The following is a 21,060-nucleotide window of genomic DNA, read 5'->3' as shown; positions in this document are numbered from 1 at the left end:
GACGTAGTGCCACTTCCGAGTCCAGACAATTCTCCTTGACCTGGAGTCCTTCCCCTACTTCATCTTCTATTTCTTCAAATCTGAAAAAGCAAGCCCATTTGTGCTCCTAATAGAAAAAAAAAACTACATTTTTTTTTAAATTCACAAAACATTACACTGCTCTGAAAGAATAAACAGTGGGATGACAGTGGTTACAGTTCATTTCCTTCTAATGGGACTTTCTGGGTGCCAGCCTGTACAGATGCCAGTGAAGGTTTGTTTCAGTGAAATGTTTTTGTCACATGTCAGTCCTCTGTGCTCTGTGTCACTCACACACATTTTGTTTTCTGTTGTGTTTTAGAAACTATTTTAATATTGTCATAAAACTACTGTGTTATTGTACAACAAGATTACAATACATTGTGTTAAACTGCCTTCCGTTAACAGGACTTGGTTGTCCTAATTCTGGTATTCTCTTTGCTTCAGAAAAGCATGTGAAAGTTTTTCTGTTAAGGGCTTAGGTGCAGGACTCTGCACTTTCCTTGGTTGAACTTTACACAGTTCTTGTGGCCCAGTCTTCCAGCCTGTTCATATCTCTGCAAGGTGGCTCTCCCTGCTGATGTGTCCCCCTCAATTGACATCAGTTTAGTGACACAGCAAATGTCACCACATTTGGGTGCTTTTGGTCCTATTATCCAGATAATTCATGGAGATGTTACAATGTGGAGCCCAGTACTGATCCCTGGGGGGCTCCGCCTGGGATAGGCTGCCAGCCTCAATAAAAACATGTTGATCAGGAGAAAAGGAGTTCTTGAGAACAAGCATTATCAGTAATTTTTTCCCTGTCCTGTCTAGTAATGGGCCTATGTCTTCCCCAGGATTCTGCTTAACTGCTTATGTATCTGATCAGCCATTTCTTCTTTTTGATATCACTGGCCAATTCCAGTTCCAGCTGAATCCTGACCTTCATGTGTACCACTTAAAGGTGATAAATCATAGCAAGGATCACCTGCAAATCCTAGTAAAGATCTTGTAGTCTCCAGTGGGTATTTGGCCACCTTTCCATTGAGAGTGTGCTTTTTTGCTTTTAACAGCATTCAAAAGTTAAATGTCCTTTAATGGTATTTTTTTTTTCTTTTGCATTGTTGGTAGTGGGGAGCATTTCTACCTTCCATGCCATGATTTGGAAGTTAGAATGGGCCTATGCCTTCATGTGTGCTTTACCATTGAGGGATTTTATATGTGTGTATATATGTGTATATCTGTATGTGTATGTATATGGACACACAACCCTCTATATATATTTGTGTTAGTAGACTGAAATACTGTACTTAACTTGCTTGTCTAGAGTGCAGCAATAAAATAAAATTGTGATCATAGCCTCCCAATAAAGGGAGAAGCGAGGGAGTACAATTACGTAGCAAAACCTTTTGGGAATGTAATGTGGAATGGGAAATACCAATATAATATTTCAGACTCTACCAATTTTGGCAGTTTTTCTCAGGCACTTAAAAAAATATAAAGACCAAAAAAAATGGGAGCACTGCTACCACAGACACAAAAAACCCCCACAAACAAAAAGAAAATTTGTTTCTCTTCTCCCAAAGAGAACTCCAAACAGCAGAAAACCATTCATAGTGTGCTCTTGATTTCAAGACCTGTTATCTTCTACAGGCAGGCAAATAAACAGTACATCTTATGGATCTCTGGAACTCTTACTAGGCCTCTGTATATCTTTGGATAAAGTTTAAATACCTTTTTCAATAAATTAAATTATCATAGCTGTCTCTAAAAGGGATTTTTGACTCCAAGCAATTTTGCCAGCCAGAGAGATAACATTTTGTTATTACATTAGTTGTAATGTGTAAGTAATGGAATAAGCTAATTTTAATGTAATTTTTAAAAAGTAATCTAAAATTCAAGGGCATTCTACCTTCCATTTGCCAAAATAAATGTACATTGAGTCAAACAGTGTGATTAAAATGAAATTCTGCTCTTTTAATTAGAACAGCTTTTACCACTCAAAAGGCTTTTTTTTCCCCCTGGTTATTAAAGCTGAGTGGAGCCATGCCTTTTGTATTCTGAATTCCACTTTCAATGTTCATTTGGAGATCTCTTCTCAAATACTTTTTTCACCTTATCTTTATATAAATGTTCTTCACCTGATTACTGCCTGCTGACTACTTTCTTGATAATGTAAAGATATTTTCTAAGGAAGCAAATAATTAGTGGAAAGGAGATGTCATGTCCTGTATTAAGCTTTCCTGTTTTCATGAAAAACTTTGAACTTTATTTTACAGGAGCTTTAAAATATATTACCCTTATAAAAAAATCTGACATAAAATAATTCCTCATTTTTATTTTACAACTCTCCTGCTGCTAAATCTTTCATGCAATTGTTACTGAAAAGGTTATATTTCTGTTAGAAGAAATCTATGGAGTAGTGAGGGAATATGTTGGAAAATCCTTTTAACTTCAGCATGATAGTATATTATCCCTATATTCCTGATTAATGCCTATTTCCTACCCTACAGTGCTTAGTACAAATGCCAGAAGTTAGTGTGGCCTTGTCTTAACTCCCTATGAGTGTGATTAATAAGTCATGTTCCACTAATACTTCCTTATTTATTTGTGTTAGTGATTAATATGTACTAGTTGATATCTTAGCTTTGAGAACAAGGGTTGTGTGTCAGACCAAAAAATGATGAAAGAAATTGATAATGACTTGGTGACATATTTGAGGTACTCTTGAGGAGAAAAGATTCACCAGAAGATCAGGAACCATATCCAAACAGGTCCATAGAAATAGTTAACATGTAAATGTATTCAAAAATGGAATGTATATATATTTGTTTCAGAAATATAGCCTAGTCTGTTAGGTTACGGGGCATGAATACTCTGGGGAGAATTCCCTATGCCTCCAGGAATGTGATTAAAGTAATGTCAGCTTTCTAACCTAACAAATTGGATTGAGAGTTTTACTTCCCTGTTTTCAGTGGCACAACTGCAGAACATTTTGTTCTGTGAAGCAAAGCATTTCTTAAACAAAAAGTGTAAAGTCAGGTTAACTTAAACCTGTGGTATTAAGTACTATTAAGAATTAAGATAGTTTTTAAAAATAATACAGATGATAGTTGGAATTCTGGGACTGTCCGGTCACTGTCAGAAATCTAATTTTTTTACATACTTGAGAATTACAATGCCCATTTTAGTGGGCAAGTAGCACAGCAGTTACAATCAAGAACAGGAGTGATGGATGTCAGACAAAATGGGAACTTTTGAGCAGGGAGTTATTGACCCATTGAAACATCTGTAGTGCAAGAATTCATATAAAAGATTTTGAAAAATATATCACAGTATATTGTTTCTATTTATTAAAAAATGCTTTGGATGTTATGATTGTTCTTTATGGTATCTTATTTGTTTGAGACATTGGTTTGTTTCACTTCTTCTCAGGTGCCCTGCAAACTCCTTTGCCCCATAACCAGCTCTTACAGTTCACTGTATACAACCTGGAAGATCATGGAGCTCATGAAGGAGAAGTCTGCAGTTACTAAGTGGTTATCTTCAGTGAAGTCACTGCTACCTGTTAGCACTCAAGTACCTGCCCATGTTTTTCTTTTGTTGGCTTATCTGCTGATCCAAGAAAACGGAGATAGTCTTCGTGATGTACTTCAGGCTACAACAGAAATAGCCAAGGCTGATTGTTCTCAGGTAAAGATTTCTTTTTAGTGGTTTGCGATTTTTTTCAGGATTTGCATTGCATTTTGGAGCCTGAGAGGGGCAAGTCTGCCACAGCTTCATGATGCTAGGTCCAACAAGTTACTTAGGAAGCAGACTGGCTTATTTGTTAGTATTATCCAGGAAGCATGAAAACACAACATGAGGAAGCTGAAAAGGAGCTACCAAATAATTTCTATCTTCTGAATTATGCTCTGTGTTCTTTTGTGGTTACTGGAAGACTGACAAGACCCTTGTGACACCTGTATTCATGTTTTTTAGAAATATGTGCATAGTCTTTGTCTACTTCAGTACTGAATTCAAGCTTGAATTGTATAGGATGCGTAAATATACCTCAGTAATCTGGAAAGAGGAAGGGATTTATTTGGAAACAGCAATGTAATGGAGGAAGGCATTGTGCAGAAATAACTTTAACTTACTTGTAAAATAAGCAGGAGAGAAGTGTTGATTCAGCTTTAATTTATGCCATAAAAGATGAGTTTTATTTTCTTTGGTATTTTTTAATGTCTTTCTTCTCAAAGAGTTTACATGTTCTACAGCACAAGAGTTTAAAAAGGTTACAATTTTGACTATATTTAAGTAGATGTTGGAAATCTGGTAGCATAAAAATTTTATCTGTAGGAAAACCAAAATCCTTTAAGAAACAGGTTAGAAGTAGAATGTTTTTGCCAGAAAATAACACTTTTTACTTCCTACAAGCCATTTAGACCTCTTGAGAGGAAGGGTCAATGAAAAGGGAAAGTATGTAAAATTTAGAGGTAATGAAAACTGTGATCTGATTATGACAATATGTTCCTAAGCCAGGAGTCAGAAATGAGATTTCCAGACACATTTCCTCATGTAACTGAGACAGGTTTTTGAGGGAAGACATTGTAAGCTTAAGAAAACTTACAAATGCTTTGTTGATCTTTTTTTTTTTTTGTTTGTTTGTTTGTTTGTTTGTTTGCAAAGTAGTTATTAAAACTTCGGTTTCTCACTTTAGTAGAAAGCACCTAACTATGCTCAAAGGTCAGGATTAAGGAAAATGAATTGCACTTCTGTGTTTAAGCAAAGCTGAGGTGATTTAGAACCACCTGGGTATCTCTAACTTAGTTTTTTCTTGAAAATGTTTCTGTAAGTCAGCTTTCAAAACTATTAGAAGTGGTACACATCAACTATGAGTAGTTTGACATGTCCACTAAATAGTTGGTAACCAGGGATCCAGGTCCCAGTCCTTGTGAATTAATTATTCTCTAAGAAAAAAGGTAAGACATACATCTGCCCTGTTGTGGGAACCTTTCTTTGACTTCTGATCCAAGCTGCTGCAAGTAAGGCAGGTTTCTTCTTGTGCCTAGCTAGCTGTGTAAAAATTACAAAGATAACTCCAGATGCTCTGGGAGTGGGTTTTGGGTTTTGTGGACTATCTCTAACCTCTCTAACCTGTTTTGTTGCATTGGGTCTGTGAGTTGGATGATGAATCAGTGGTATATTACAGGAAAGGGAGGAATAATGCTTTGTTTATTAACTATTTGATATAGTTGTTCAAAATGCACTTTAACAGTGATAGAAGAAAAGCAATAACTTGTTGAAAAAATAGCACTGAAGTAATGTGGTACCTGAACAGAATAGCCTGAAGCCTGACTGTAGGGAATGACTGTTGTGGATTTAATTAGATTAATCTAAGATAGCTCCACTAACTTTAAATTAACAGGTTTAGAGACAAATCAAACAGCAAGTCAGCAGAATTACAGAAGCTTTAGACAGATACAGGGAAAGTGATTTAACCTGAAGCTATTCATATTTAGCATTATGTGAATGGGTTTTTCTGCTTTGTTTATTCTTATTTTGAGCTGAATGTTTTGTTCACCAATACAATGAACAAAAGTAAGATTAATGGACATATCCTGTTGCGCTAACTATTTTGGTCAGACTATCTTAGAATTAAGAAACCTTCCTTAAAATTAAGGACCTTCATGAAAAAGTCCTCCCTGGCACTGGGAAGCATGGCTTGTGTCCAAAGGCAATGAGAAGATGAAATTCAGACTTCATAATATTTTTTGTTTCCCCACCAATCAGCAGAAGTCTATGTGAATTAGAAACTATTGCAAAAATACAGAACTCAACCTGATTTGTTGATACTTTTTTACTGGCTCACATTTTGTCCGTTTATAAGGCATGTAGATGGAGAGCTTTTAATTTTTAAAATTACTGTGGGCTTTAAAATACTCTTCTGCAAAATATGTAATGTAATCAGATATCTTTGTTGTAGTATCATATAAAGCAGTCAGTATAACTGGTAATATAGCAGATGTTCTACTGAGTAGTATTTGAAAATTTGGTATGGGAAAAATAATGTATGTCATTGGGGTGATGTTTCTGTTCCTCATCCTAAATTAACTGCAACCAAGGACACCATATTCTCCAGTTAGCAATTTAATGAATTTCTATCTTTTAAAAGATGTATTTAACTCCAAAATATTTTAATGCTTTGAAATTTGAAATTACTGTCTGGCTTGTTTGAACTTGGCATCACCTGGCATCTGTCTTGTCTCTGACAAGTTATTTTAATTCTGAGTCTGCTTAATGGCTCCATAGAGATTATTACAGTGCAGCAGTGCACTGAGAGATTATCACTTTGCTTCTTGTGGGTTCATTGCTCTCTCTAAGGCAGAAGAATTACTGTAGAACTTGTCTCATCTTTTGCTTGCAATAACAGTACAACGAGAGAAATCATTCAAGTTCCTGCATGGAGGCTATAACTGATTACTTTAATAAATTCAGTCAGCAGTATGATATGATGGCAACTAACACTAACATACTGATGGCAGAGTTATACTTCAGAAATTGCTATGTTTGGTTCTTTGTTTTATTCAGTTCCACACAAATAAATGGTGCTTTATAAAATATGGTGGAAGTAAGTGATTGGAATGTAAGTTGAGGAAGTGAAAAACCCATCATAACAAACTTGTTAGACATTTTGAGTCTTCAGTTCCTTCCTTAGGCTACTTTCTGAAGGATGCAGTGGAAAGTGGTGTGCAGCATAGTAGTTAGAAGGCTGTTCTGAAGAAGAAGGAAATCAGAAGACAGATATGGGAAGAAGAAAACAAAAAGTGGCTGTTAAGCCCGATCTTATTTTTAGACAGTCACATCTGTATCAACTTTAATCTGTTACTTTGGTGTGAGTGGCACTATAACACTCAGTTTACAGCCAGATATTTGTAACAGGTATATTCTGAATTATTTGAATAATGTCCAAATCAAAGTAAACATCAGCTAGAAGTTTACTGGCTGCTACTTCAGCACTTAATGTTGCAGAAGTTAAATTAATACAGGCTAAAATTAAGAAGTGTCTACTTTGGAGCCACTGTGAATTACCTGTATTCCAGCAGAGTATATAAAAATGCTGAGATGTGGTGAAGGTCATAGCATAAAAAGAATTGTGTGATGGGTTTTTTTGTTATTGGTTGTTTCGTTTTTTTAGTGATCTAGACAGTCACAGAATTCTGCTGCTAGAGAAATTCTATTACCTTGTTGTTCACAAAGGGGCACAATGGTTGCAGCTGTGGATATTGAATTGAAAAGCCACAGGTGATTCCTGTGCAAAATCTAGTTGAAGAATTGTGTTTCAAAACAAAATGGAGTCAGAAAGAGAGATTGCTTTCATGTTTATTCCAACTCTTCACAGAGCTCACTAACAGTAGCTCCTGTTTTCACACTGAATGTTGTTTTTATAAGGAGTCTATTATCTAAACTGGTGGAGCACTTAAAAACCTCACTAGGTTTAATTATTATACCATAATTGCTCTTGCAAACATTGTTCTGGTTATGCTTTATTTTTGTTTCTTTTTTTTTTTTTTCCCTTATCCTCTCCATGAAGGGAGGCTACAGAATGTTTCTCAACATGTATCTCTTCTTTCCCCACTGAACAAAAGCCTTTTTATGATGCAAGGTAATGGTTTTAGCTGAAGCATTTTGGGGTAGTGGTTCTGGACTTTCCCTATGGAAGAAAGCCCAGGAAAATTTTCTAAAGGCTGAGGAATGTAGATTAGTACATGGACTGTTAGGCTTTCTGGAGTAAAATCTCTGCACAGGCAGCAGAGACACATGAAGGACTTAATTGGTCTAATTGGATGAATTGTCTTGAAGAAATTGTTATTACACCCTATGAAACCCTTGCTGTGCTGCAAGGAGAAGAAATTAAATTATCTGACTAAGTCACTGGTGGATATAGCACAAGATCTATTACTGTTATTTGAGGATTGTAAGTCATAGAAGACATGCATTATTTATGGTCTTTCAACTGCTGGAATGAACTATTTTAGTGGTAAATGACATCTTCTGGGAAGTTCATCTGAAGATACATTATTTTAAGTTCTTTGAGGTTTGGGAGTGCATTAACACCCAAAAATGTAAAATAAGTTTTTATTAACGTAGAAAACATGTTTAAGGACATACTGAACGAAATTTGTCTTGTTCAGGTGGTGCCTGATGCTTTTTTTTGTTGGATTCATTATGCAAACTTTAGTGAGTAGCAGTAGGGAAAGAATCATGTCATAGTCCTATCTTGTGAACAGACTCTTCATGATGCTAATTTATTGATTAGGATCCTGCTAGAGTACATGAAACTTTAGAAAACCTAGCTTGAGTTTTTCTAAAAAGTGCTTATCATTTTTGAGAGAAATTTATTTTATAGTTTTATGAAGCTCCTATTTTATAGTTTACTTAACTACCTTTATGCACTTACCTGAAAAACTTGTCTATTCATTTGTCTGAATTGCCCGTAGTTTTGTCTTGTTTATTGAAGCAAGAAATGCCCGAGTACTGTATGCTTTCAGAAATCTTCCCATTTCATTGTCTTGCCTACTGGACAGCTGGGTTCATGGTTGATCTGACAAAATTCAGCCCAGGAATGGAACCTGCTCTTCTCTCTTAGCTGTTGCTTTTTGGAAAAGAATAGTTGTCCCGTAGCTCAGAAAAAAGAAGTCATGCTACCAAATGGCAGAGAATGCTTCTCAGGTGTATTTATTAAATAATATAATTTTGGTTTATGTGTTTAATTTTATTTTAAAAGGGAAAAATATTGAGAAATCTTATCATTATTTTTATGATTCAAATTAATTTTAAAACAAAAAAATATTATGTCAAAACCCTTCTTCAGATTTCTAAAGGCAGTTGTGACTTAGCTTCTGCATCCTCTGGTACCAGTGTTGACAGGCAGCATGCCTTCCATTCTGAGGCTGGTTCCTCTTGCTTTGAGTAAGAAATGACACAGACTCACCAGAAGGCTGGTTTAATATGAAAATTCTCTCTTTTTATAGACTGTTCTGATACATATAGACCAGATTGGTCAATCAATACATTTCACCTGATTGGTTAATTAAGAAAAACACCTTTCTTGTAAATAATCTTTGAGAAAAACAGGAAAACAGAGAGTACGAAAAACACCACTTGCAGGGTATTTACAATAACAAGCTATCATAATTTCTCTACAACTCTCCAGAGTCTCACAAGGCAGCCATGAGAAAACTTACCTAGTTTTATCACTCTCTGACCAGGCTGTCACATCCACAGGATCCTACCTATTGGGAGCTAATGAATTTGTGGAGCTGTTACGCCCTTGATGAAGATGTAGCATAAATTTAATATTGAAATTAATCCCAGTATTGTTTTGTCCATTATATGAGGTAGGTGGAGACAAGAGCAGTTTTGCTGTACTGGAACATTTTGGTGTTTTTCCAAATCTTACATTTGAAATATACTGGACAAAACAAACAGACTGTAAAGGATAAGACTTTTAAAGAAGTCTCTTAAGTGTCTTTATGGTAGCACATGCATAAGCATTTTCTGAGAATTTTGTAGATCAAACTTAGGATCTGTTTACTAAATGGTAGCGTAAAAGCAATTGTAGAACTTTGATTTAATATATGTTTACTGTAGAATAGACTTCATAACAAGGTAATAAATGTAGGCACAGGACTTGAAATGAGCTTCCCATCACAGCTGATGAAAGCTGGGCTTAAGCAGAATGACTTTAGAGGTTTGAATGCTATTACAACTAAGGATTATGAATATCTTTTTTTTAATGTCATTTGGTCTCACTGCTGATGTGTAGTCCAATGTCGCTACAACTGAGAAAAATAAGGAAGTAGTGTATTGACTAGACTGAGTTGCCTGAGAACCTGCCTCTGGCAAGAGAAAGGGGTAATAGGGGAAGAGATGGGAAGTAAGCAACTTAGGTAAGGCTATTGATCATTATAATGACGTATCTGTCATCTCTACTGCTGTCTTATATAACCTGTTTTCCCAGCACAGCATTTATCAGGGATGGATGTTCTTTAAAGAATTGACAAAATCCTCGTATCTTCTGAGCTGAGAGCCTTCCAGTTATTCTGCTGCATATGAAACTTTCTGGATCATTTTATTAGAAAACATTTCTTCCCTATTAACATGTTAACCGCTGCATGAAAAGCTTATGTATCAGTGAATTAGTGGAGGAGCATGTGTGACCTCCCAGAGAATTTTGAAATTTAACATGGTGATGCAGGTTGCTGTGTTAGCAGCTCTCTGGAAGTTTTGTACCATATAGTAAGAATGTAATAAATTATATTGTATTATGTGACAGGTTTCTTCTCATATATGCAGGCAGGAAAAAAATGCATAAAAGATATGTTTTTCTAATATGTTGGGACAAGTCCATTGTCTTTTCTAAGGTGTCATATTGGCAAATTTGGCAAATTCCGATTTAATTCCTGCATTTGTTCTATTTTAGGTCCCAAATCTGATCCCTGTTCTGATATTTAAATTGGGAAGACCTTTGGAGCCTGCACTTTACAGGGAGATATTGTATACTTTGCCTACACTTGGTGTACATAAGGTCAGAATGAAAGGTTTTTAGTAAAATGAAAACTATCAATAAAAGGTCATGTATTTATAAAAACTATTTAGACTGAGCAATGTATATCTTGCTTAACTGATTTTTAAGCGTCTGCATTACTTTATAATATTTTGGATGGGATATGATATTTGCTTTAAAGTTAAATGTACGTTACACTTTACTTTCTACAATGATCATTATATATGTCATGAGAGGATGCTCTTGGACTTGTTATTTGCTAATGTTTTTTGGAAAATGACTTTCAGTTTATTTCTGGTATTGCAGCTGGATGGTTTTTCCTGGTTGTACTTGGTTGTAAAATAATGATTTGTAGGTTACTCTTTGTCCTTAAAACATATACAATAACAAACTTAAAATTTCTTTCAGGTTTGTGTAGCTCAGATTCTACGTGCCATACACATGCTGGGGAGCACAGCTAAGCTCAGAGCAATTGCCTCACGGCTGATGACATCATTATGGGAAAGACAGGTTAGAAACTTCTTGTAGTGTCACTATAATAAAGACAGTTGAAAAACTTCATTACTTCATTACCAAGAAAGAAAATAATTGTAGAACATTGCTGTAGTAGTATGTCGCTATCAGCACTATGAAGTAAATAGTGTTAATAGTGTCTATACTGAGCTTCTAGTAGAATATTTAAATAGTATGTCTTTAATGAAATTTTATTTTCATTTCATGACATCTCAAACTGCGATTAGAAAAAAAAATTGCTTGAAGGATAGCTTTCTGCTTTTCATTATATGCAGTAAGAACATGATCTTACTACTGTGGTTTAACCCCAGCCAGCAACCAAGTACCACACAGCTACTCACTCACACCTCTACCACCAGTAAAGACTAGGGAGAAAAATTAGAAGGGTGAAAGGAAGAAAACTGGTGGGTTGAGATAGACAGTTTAATAGTGAAAGCAAAAGCTATGCACACAAGCAAAACAAAACAGGGAATTAATTCACTGCTTTCCAGACAGGTGTTTAGCCATCTCCAGGAGAGAGATTACATGCAGTGGTGGCTTGAGAAGACAAATGTCATCACTCCAAATGTCTCTCCCTTCCTCTTTCTTCCCTCTATTTTTATATCCTGAGCATGATGTCATATGGTCTGGAATATCCCTCTGATCAGTTTGGGTCACTCATCCTGGCTGTGTCTCCTCCCAGCCTCTACAGCATCGCCAACTTCCTCCCCCGCATGAAAAGCAGAAAAGCCTTGGCTGTGTGTAAGCCCTGCTCAGCAATAACAAAAACATCTCTGTATTATCAACCCTGTGTTCAGAAGAAATCCAAAACACAGCTTCATGCCAGCCATTGTGAGAGAAGAGAATTAAGATAATTAACCCTATCCCAGACAAAGAAAATTAACTCTATCCCAGAAAAGTCAGCACAAGTTATGTGCAATAATTTGCGTCTGATTTTTTAAAAGATGTAATAGGTATCTGGTCTGCAGAAGCCAGTTTGATCTCAATATAGCATTAGAGACAAATAATGAAAAAACCCAAAATATGGTATGCAATAATAAAAATCAAAGTGGTATACAGAAGTCATACAGAAGTGCTACCAATTGAAAATCCAGTAATGTTTTTAAAGGTGTGATGATAATTTGCAATGAAATCCTTTCTAGGACCGAATTTATCCAGAACTGCAGAAGTTCTTGGCAATGTCTGATATGCCTTCTGTGTCTGTTGACAAAGATGCTCAGTGGGAAAAGCTGATTGCTAAAGCTGCTTGTATAAGAGATATATGTAGGCTGAGGTAAGTGCAAGCGTTACCTATCATATATCTTTGTAAAGGAAAAGAAAAGCTGCATCATTATTTTTCTTATTCTGTTACATTAATTGTGAGTAATATTTTTCTAGTTGAGACACTGATTCAGCCATTGCTAATCTGAGCAGCTACAAAGTTTGGGGTTTTCTATTATGACTAATAGAAGACACATATAAATGCTGTTAAAATTAAATGATCTTCATCTTGGAACAAAAGATGCATCCTATGCTGGTCCAACGTAGAAACTTCAGGCATAACACTCCCAGATTAGCAAAAGGGAGACATGAAAAATAGAAATAAGGACTAATTGTCTCTCTTTTGATCTGTTTAAAGAAAGATAGAATTTATTTTCTGAAAACCATATTTTGTCACATGTATATTTTTGGGCTTAATTCAGGTATAATGCCACAAAACCCTGCTGTGCAGGTCTAACTGGATAATACACTGAACCTTTCCAGCTCTAACAATTCATGAATATCAGTACTTGATAATAATTTAGAGCTCCTTAAAGAGTATTTTTAAATGCATTAGTATTTACTGTAAGGTTTTGTAGGCACCATATAATCATCTCTGTTTGTCACCTATCTTAGGTTCTAGTTTTCACTTTCCTGTTTAAAGGTCAGCTATCTACAGCTGACAAGATTCAAATAACTTTTAAGTATCAATTAAAAAGAAGTTCCTAAAAAAATACCTTTTCCTTTACCTCTTCAACTTTTTCAATAATATTTTTCACTTTAAAAATGAAAAATCAAAGAGAAATCTCAAAGCACCTGTAGTCTTTTTGCCAGTTAAGTGGTATAGCTGGAGTTCAGGTGTATGCATATTCTTCATGCATTTAGAAATTACTTCGAAGAAAGTGTGAACAAATAGATAAGTTACAATTTACCATGCTTATAAATCACCTACCAGATAACATTTACCAGAATCTCTTACAGAGATAGTATGAGGAACTGTTGAACACCTTGCCCCCCACAACCCAATAAAACTGAATGGATAGTTAAAAGACTGGAAAGTTAAAGCACCTCATACAGTCTCTGAGGGAAAGAGAAGTGGCATTGCAGCAGGGAAAAAAAAAAAAAAAGGGAAAACATAGCTGTCTGATGTAAAAAGGACAGAAAACATTTGGTACCAGAATCTCCACCAATACACAGTAGGGACTACTTGCAGGATATTGCAACAAAGAATCATAAAATAGTGCATTTGGACTTTAATTCTCTGTCCCTTCATGAATGATGTAATCTTTAGTGAGCACAACATTCCTAAACAAAACCTTCTACAACTTTACATTCAGTGATCTTTTATTTGGAACTTGATGCCTGCTGATTTAATTCCCCATTTCACTCAGTGCTCTGTCATATCCTCCTTGTACATTGTTTTTGTGTGTGAGTGTATATGAACTCCCAGTTCTAGACAGTTTTAGTTGTCACTTGAATAAAACTAGCACTTAATGGATTTTTGTGTATAAATTATAATTTGTGTGTATGTGTGAATATTGCCTTCTATTTTCATATGTTTTTTCCTTTAGACCATACCAGCATGGAGCAGACATGTTGGCTGCAATTTCTCAGGTATTAAATGAATGCACAAAACCTGATCAGGCTTCACCTGCTGCCATAGTATTACAGGGTCTACGGGCACTTTGTGAGGCTGAGGTAAGAATAAATTGGCTTGTCCTTGTGTTTCGAATTTTGCTCATGGTTCATGTAGTTTTTCCCAGTTGGCTCTTTTTTAAGAGTACATTGAGTTGCTGCAGAATTTCTTTTTCTTCTGACAAATTTAATTCCTCTCCTCCAACATAAGTTAATAGTTCCTGGGAAATTGTATTGTGATCTCCTACCACAGCAGATCAGCCCTTCAGTGCATGAACTGAAATTTTAAATCAGCTTTGCAGTTTATTGCAAAGACATCATTCCGTGCAACTTTCCTTGAGATTTGAAAAGGAAGACTGTTTGGTACACAATTCTGATTGGCTGAAAGGCACTTAAATAATGTAATTTTTGTATTTTATTTACTAGCCTGCCCTGCTGTGTCTCATTCATAGAGTGTACCAGATAGGGAGTGAAATCACTAGAGCTGGGAGGCTTCTCTTTTACTATAATGTGTTCACTGCTTACTGATGAAGCGGGCAAGTAAGCTTCGGGACAAGCTGCCCAGAGAGATTGTGCTGTGTTCTTCCCTGGAGATTTTCTCATTCCTTTTGGATACAACCGTGAGCAACTGGATCTGATCTCATTGTAACCATGATTTGAGCAGGAGGCTGGGCTGGAAATATTGTGAGGTCCCTTTGAACCCAAATAGTGATGCTACAATATCTCTAATCTTGGAGACAAGGCTCTTTGTTTCCACATCCCAGATGGTGATATCCTGTTGTGACACAGGCACAGACATGCTGTGAATCTGCTGCTGACACACTGTACTATGCAGGCCATCAGAGTAATGAACTAATTATATCCTGCAGGAATATTTGATTACCCATTCTCTGCCAAACAGAAATTTTATGTTTATTCACTGCAGTGTTTACTGCAGTAATGCCAGCCATTGCCACATTATTTGAAATCACTGAGCAGTTCAAGAACAATATGGTGAATCATCCACAGATATTTGTAGTCAATATAATTAAAAATCGTCAGACAGTAGCTGCTAAGAAACAATTTATTTAGGGTAATTTTTTGTTTGCCTTTGCTCTGAAGTTTAGCTCTTCTTAAGGTCACACAGAGTCTTTGAATGCCCGCCTTGGTATTGGATCAGTGTTTTCCCAGGCTGGATTATATTTAGACTTTGTCTTGCAAAGAAGTAAGAGTTAGATACATGATAAAGTTCACATCCTACTATAATAGCCTCATTTGAGAACAGATGTATACTGTACCACTGTTGAGGACTGGAAGGCTAAGACTACTCAAAATGGAAGGAAGGAAGAAAGGAAGGAGAGATGGATAAACTTTATGGATGTTACCAGTTTTCCCTGTCCAAATTCTATTTGCCTTATTTCCCTAACTACAGTGTAATGTTCTGGGAGGCCTAATCTACCACCTAGCTATTCTGAAACTTTAACAGGGAATTCTCTTGTGGTTTGGCAAGCTGGATAATAATTTTGGTTAAGTAATTTAATCTGTCTCTTATTTATTGTTTAGACTATAGTTTGCAGTGCAAAAAGGACATAATCATAGACATTGGTTTTGTTTTGGTGTTTTCTGTCTTTGCCACTAACTTAAGGGAAATGGATATAGCATCCAAGCTTTTCCATGTGCAGCTGCTTAGATGTAGGATTTTAGAGGGCAGCAAACTTTAAGTCAGCTTCTGAACCAGAATAATAAATTATGTTATCATATGTTTAGTGTTGACTCAGTTGATAATTGAACCCTATACATCACGTGGCTTTGTCAGGGTTGAGTTCTGAGAGTCTCAGAAATGCTCCTTTGTTAAAATAATGCGATAACAAAATGTACTATAACATTGATTTCTTTTTCTTGTTGATTATTGTGTAAGAATAGTTATCCATTTGACTGACTGCAGTAATTGTTTTGTATAAAGACAGTGACTTCATTCAAAGTGCATCCTATATGAATAGTGTTAAGAGTATAAGCTTAGCTTAGCTTTTGCAGGACTTGAAAGAAGGGCTAGCTGTTTCTGTCCCCCTCTTTGTTTTTGGTAGGTGTAACATAAGCTCATTAGTGAATAATGCACAGTGACTTGAATATCAAAAATGGAAAAAAATCACACAGTTCTTGCCAGATTGTATTTCCTCTTTTTCGGCATGTTATTTTTTTTCCCCTCAGCGATTTCAACAGAAGCTAGTGTACTTCATTTGAAGCTATACCGGCATCTAATCTATTTTATGTATCAAGTACAATATACAAGCCAAGAAACATTTGAAAATAAAATTTCTAAGCACAGTGTTTAAATTCCCTTTCCATTGAAATGTTGTTGTTCTGTTTTTCTCCTAAGATTTCTCACCCTTTTAGGGCCATAGGTTACCTGAAGCAGAAGTGCTTTCTGTGTCCTCAGCATCTGTAAAATTTAGCTTTTATTTTTTTCCCCATCTAGCAGTCAGTTTTGTTGAGTGGCAAGCTTACTATTTTAAAATCAGTTTTGAAATTACAAGAAAAGATAAACTTAAATCAAAATGTATTGTACCGAAAGCACTGTGTGATTGTTAATGTCTCCAGATAACAATGATATGTTAATTTGAACAAACTGGCATGAAAAAACCCCACACAACAAAAAATGAAAATAGCCTTAAGAACTTTTACCAAAGCATGGCACTAGCATGTCTAGATCTTTAAACATACATTTTATGCATTTCATCTATCCTTTTTTTTTTTTCAGACAGTAATTGGCATACCAGGGTTGTAAAGTTCTTTTATCGTGCTAGTTTTCTAGAGTATTTTGCATTTTCAGAGGACAGCTTTGTGAAGCTGAACAGTGTCTATGGGATCACAGGGTTTTTCCTTGAGGATTCATGACTAGCAGATAAATTTCATCACAAGATATTTTTCACAGTTGCCCATTCCTCCAGGAAGACACCATGTCAAGCTTATTACTACTTTTATGACCTTTCTTTATTTTTACTGTGCATTTTTATGGTGTGTAAAGTCCCAGTTTCCCACTGTTCCTATCCCTGTTCATCAGTTTACGTCATTTGGTAGGAGTTTTCTGTCATGCAGGTGTTAAGTTGCAAGTCTAGAAAGTACCATTTAAAAAGGAATTGAACAGTCTTAAGCTGTTAGGATGCTGGCTATTTTTTAAGGCCTTTTTTCACCTCTTGGGTGAAGTTGGAGAATATGTGTGTTACTGTGGGAAAGAATGAAATTAAACATGCTTGGCTAGCTAATGATTTGTTAGTCTTCCTAAATTACCATATCAAATCTCTCAAATGCACAACTTTTTTTCTCTACATATTAATACATGTTGTGTTTTCCAGACAACTAACTCATTACAAATTTAACATTTCTAGATAGTTGAGGAAGAACTTTGAGTGTTAATCAATATTTCTGTGTCTGAACACTGGAAGATTTTTTTCTTTTTCTTGCAAACAGTCTGTTTTGAAAGAATGGAGAGGTATCATTTTCCCTTGGAATGTTATGAGATGAGGTCTTTCTAGCCATCAGTGGTTGTTACCATAGAAACACATTCATGGGTTTGCTGTTCCTGAAATGGGTACAACTTGAAATACATCTTTCGTTTTTTAAACTGCACCCTGATATGTGTTTTGCACTCACTGTAGTGACTGCTTAATTTGGCAATTGCCTGCATTCAGAGATACAAAACAGGCTGTTTTTTCAGCACAGAATAATACTAAAACTACCTTTCCCAATGCCTTTGTGGAATATCTTCATAAACATACCTTTATTTGATTTCATTACATAGATCAATTTGCATTTCTCAATTCTTTGTCTTCTGTTGCTTTGTTGTAATTTTTTATGCCTGAAAGACATTTTCATGGCATTTTCTCAGACTTTTAAGTCTTGATTTGCAGTTTTTCACTTTAGAAGGCTGAAAATTATACTTTGCCATTGCTATTTTAAAATTTTTGTCTAGACTTTGGTTCTAAGCATACATGGCTTGGGGTTTGGGGTTTTTCTTTGCGTTGTAGTTCTGTGGGGTAGGGTGAACAGAATTACAGTTTCTTGGGGTTTTTGGTTCTATTTGTTGGGGGGTTTTGTTATTTATTTGGTTGTATTTTTTCCTGTTTTGTACTGTTTTTGCTGCAGTGGAGTCTGAAATCTGAAAGACAAGTAGTAACAACAGATAAATTCTAGACAGAATTATTTTATGTATGGTGGTAAAATTCTGTAATGTTAAGTTCTTCACAGGTAGCAATATTAAGGTTTGATGAAACACTTCATGAAAATTACTTAAGATATTTTCAGGAAAATACACAGCTTGTCACCAAGAGAAAGCTTGGACAATAGAAAACATCTCACAAGGAAAAAGGAGGAAGTTTTAGTACCAGTATTGCTGTCTATTCAACATCCCTGAGAAACTTGACTACTACTTTTTATGACTTCTGTATAATTCTTCATCTAGAACTGTACCAGTGACTGAACATCTTACAGACTTTTTCAGTGCCTGGAAATGCAAAATGTTGTACTGACTGCTTGTCGAGCTGTCATGCAGATCTTTGAAGGTGAAAAGGAGCTTGGTGAGATGTGCGTTGTTTCCAGGAGGAAACTTATGTTTCTTGGAAGATCAATTATGTATCCTGTTGTGCTCTAGTTACAGTGTAAATGCATTAGTATTAGGTATTAATGTTTAGTATTTATTGTAGTTTGACAATTTCCAGCAGTTTCTGGATCCATGAACTTTTGTGGTTTGCATTTTTGTTCTGCAAATTTTTTTTTGCTTTTATTGTTTTTAAAGATTAAAAGCATTTTGTTTTGGAGGGCTCCCAGCAAAAATAGATTCCTCGGTAGCTTCCTCTGCTTTCATCCTATTGTCCCAGAGACAGCTTGCTTTTTAGCTAATTTGACCAAGTTAAGTGGAACATTAATGTGGTATGAAGATACATGTACAGCTCTGTGTATTGCTTACAGTGTGTTATTTATTCCTACAGGTAGTTGCTTTCCCTGATGAAGTACTTTACAGTATTACTGTGTTACATTAGTTGATTTACAAGTGAATTTTTAACTTTTTTTTTTTTCTTTTTTTTTGCTTTTTTACTTTTTATGAGCCATATATTAATTCCTGTTCTCAAGAAGGAAGAACAAGGACAAGCACTGGAAAGAAATGTTATTTAAGTGAAGTTGGGATAGCTGTTAGTAATGATGTCTCCCTCTCTGCTTCCAGGTTGTTTGCATCCGTTCTACATGGAATGCTCTGTCACCAAAGCTGAGTTGTGATACAAGACCACTCATTTTAAAAGCACTGAATGAATTGTTTTCCCTGGTTCCCTCATTAACAGTGAATACAAATGAATTTGAGGTGTGTTCTTATGGACTAAGATAACTCTTTCTTTTAGTGTATTTTCATATATAACTTTTACATAAACCTGCTTAATCTAGATAAAATTGCACCCACTGCCCAATTCAGATTAGTCAAATTTGTGTTTCATACAGTTTCGGAGTTTTCACTTGCATTAGTGAGTCCTGAGAGTTAGATGGGAAATTACAGTGCAAGGTTAATCCATGGTTTCCCTCTAATATAATGTGAGGACATGTGAATATGCCTGGAGTTCAGAGTTGCACTCCTTCCACTTTCCTAGTTCCATCTATGTTGATGTGGCAGTAAGTTGTTACAGGTAACTGTCTCTATTTCAACTGCTTATTCGGTCAAAGAGAAATGCATATTTCCTTTGCTTTTGTAGAAATTCAAAGCTCAAGTTATCAGCTTCCTTTGGAACAATACACAGAATGAGGTAAGTGATATAACTGAAAACATTAATTTCTGATGTCAGTAAGAGGATATTAAGTTTTGTACTTTTCCATCAAGAAAGTGTCAGTAATCTCATTTTCTAATAGGGTTTTGTTTCTGTTGTTTAACACTGTTTCTGAAGCAATGTACTACATGTAAAGGGTGGTAACTGAAGGTTCTAACGTCTGTGCCATTTCCAAGGAGAATTTACAAATGAACTCTGCACCTCGAGCACTGGGGGCAGTTTTGGGCATCACAATATAAGAAAGACATTAAATTGTTAGAGAGCATCCAAAGAATGGCCACAAAGATGGCAAAGGGCCTTGAGGGGAAGCTGTATGAGGAATGTCTGAGGTCACTTGGTCTGTTCAGCCTGGAGATGACTGAGGACAGACATCATTGTAGTCTGCAACTTCTTCACAAGGGGAAGAGGAGGGCCAGACACTAATATCTACTCTCTGATGACCAGTGACAGCACCTGGGGGAATGGTCTGAAGCTGTGTCAGGGGAGGTTTAGGTGGGATATCAGGAAAAGGTTCTTCCCCCAGAGGGTGGCTGGGCACTAGAACAGCTTCCCAGGGCAATGGTCACAGCACCAGCCTGACAGAGTTCAAGAAGTGTTTGGACAATGCTCTCAGGCACAAGATATGACTCTTGGGGATGTCCTGTACAGGGCCAGGAGTTGGATGCAGTGATCCATGTGGGTGTGTTCCAACTCAGCATATTCTGTGATTCTGTGAAAGTAGTTTGAGTTCTCTGGAAAATTTCAGCCTTAACATGGGAAGCATTCTTGACAAATTCACTTGTGGAGTATTCTAATGCAGTGGGAATATTGGACCATCCTCACCATAGTGCTGGTGGAAGTACATTTTTAGTTTAAGGCTAAAACTTTTGTCAGCCTATTTCAGTTTTTCAGAATTTTTCAGTCCCATGGTTAGTCCCAGATGACAGCTAAGTACCATGTAGCCACTTGTTCACTCCCCTTCTTTGTAGTGGGATGGGGAGGAGAACTGGAAAAAGGTAAACCCCATGGACTGAGACAAGTACAGGTTCATAAGTTTCTGTGTAATAATAATAACAACAAAATAACAGTAACAATAATAATAGTAAAGAAAGGGGATGTAGCAAAAAGACAAAGAGGAATAAAACTCAATTACAAACAAGTGTTGCACAATGTAATGGCTCACCACCCACTGAGGGATGCCTAGTCCATTCCGGAGCAGTAATGGGTACTCTGTGGCCAACTTCCCTGAGTTTATATGCTATGTATATGATGTGGAATATCCTTTTGGTCAGTTCAGGTCATTTGTCTTGACCTTGCTCCCTCTGAGCATCATGTGCACCTGCACGCTGGCACAGG

General features: G+C 36.1%; 1 protein-coding gene across 2 annotated transcripts in view; it reads left to right on the top strand.

The window, feature by feature from the left end:
- FOCAD (focadhesin) overlaps window positions 1-21,060 on the top strand; it is an 88,428-nt gene that overhangs the window by 26,122 nt on the left and 41,246 nt on the right. For both annotated transcript variants that reach the window (XM_021535466.3, XM_085566998.1), the window contains exons 12-18: window positions 3,436-3,693; window positions 10,469-10,573; window positions 10,961-11,062; window positions 12,208-12,338; window positions 13,876-14,002; window positions 19,137-19,271; window positions 19,654-19,704. In XM_021535466.3, coding sequence (XP_021391141.3) covers window positions 3,436-3,693; window positions 10,469-10,573; window positions 10,961-11,062; window positions 12,208-12,338; window positions 13,876-14,002; window positions 19,137-19,271; window positions 19,654-19,704 — 909 coding nt within the window. The remainder of the gene's footprint in view (window positions 1-3,435; window positions 3,694-10,468; window positions 10,574-10,960; window positions 11,063-12,207; window positions 12,339-13,875; window positions 14,003-19,136; window positions 19,272-19,653; window positions 19,705-21,060) is intronic.

The sequence above is a fragment of the Lonchura striata genome, chromosome Z (genome assembly GCF_050655825.1).
Source record: "Lonchura striata isolate lonStrDom1 chromosome Z, ASM5065582v1, whole genome shotgun sequence".
Taxonomy (NCBI): Eukaryota; Metazoa; Chordata; class Aves; order Passeriformes; family Estrildidae; genus Lonchura; species Lonchura striata.
The sequence above is the reverse complement of the archived record's forward strand: the minus strand, read 5'-3'. Positions and strand labels throughout refer to the sequence as shown.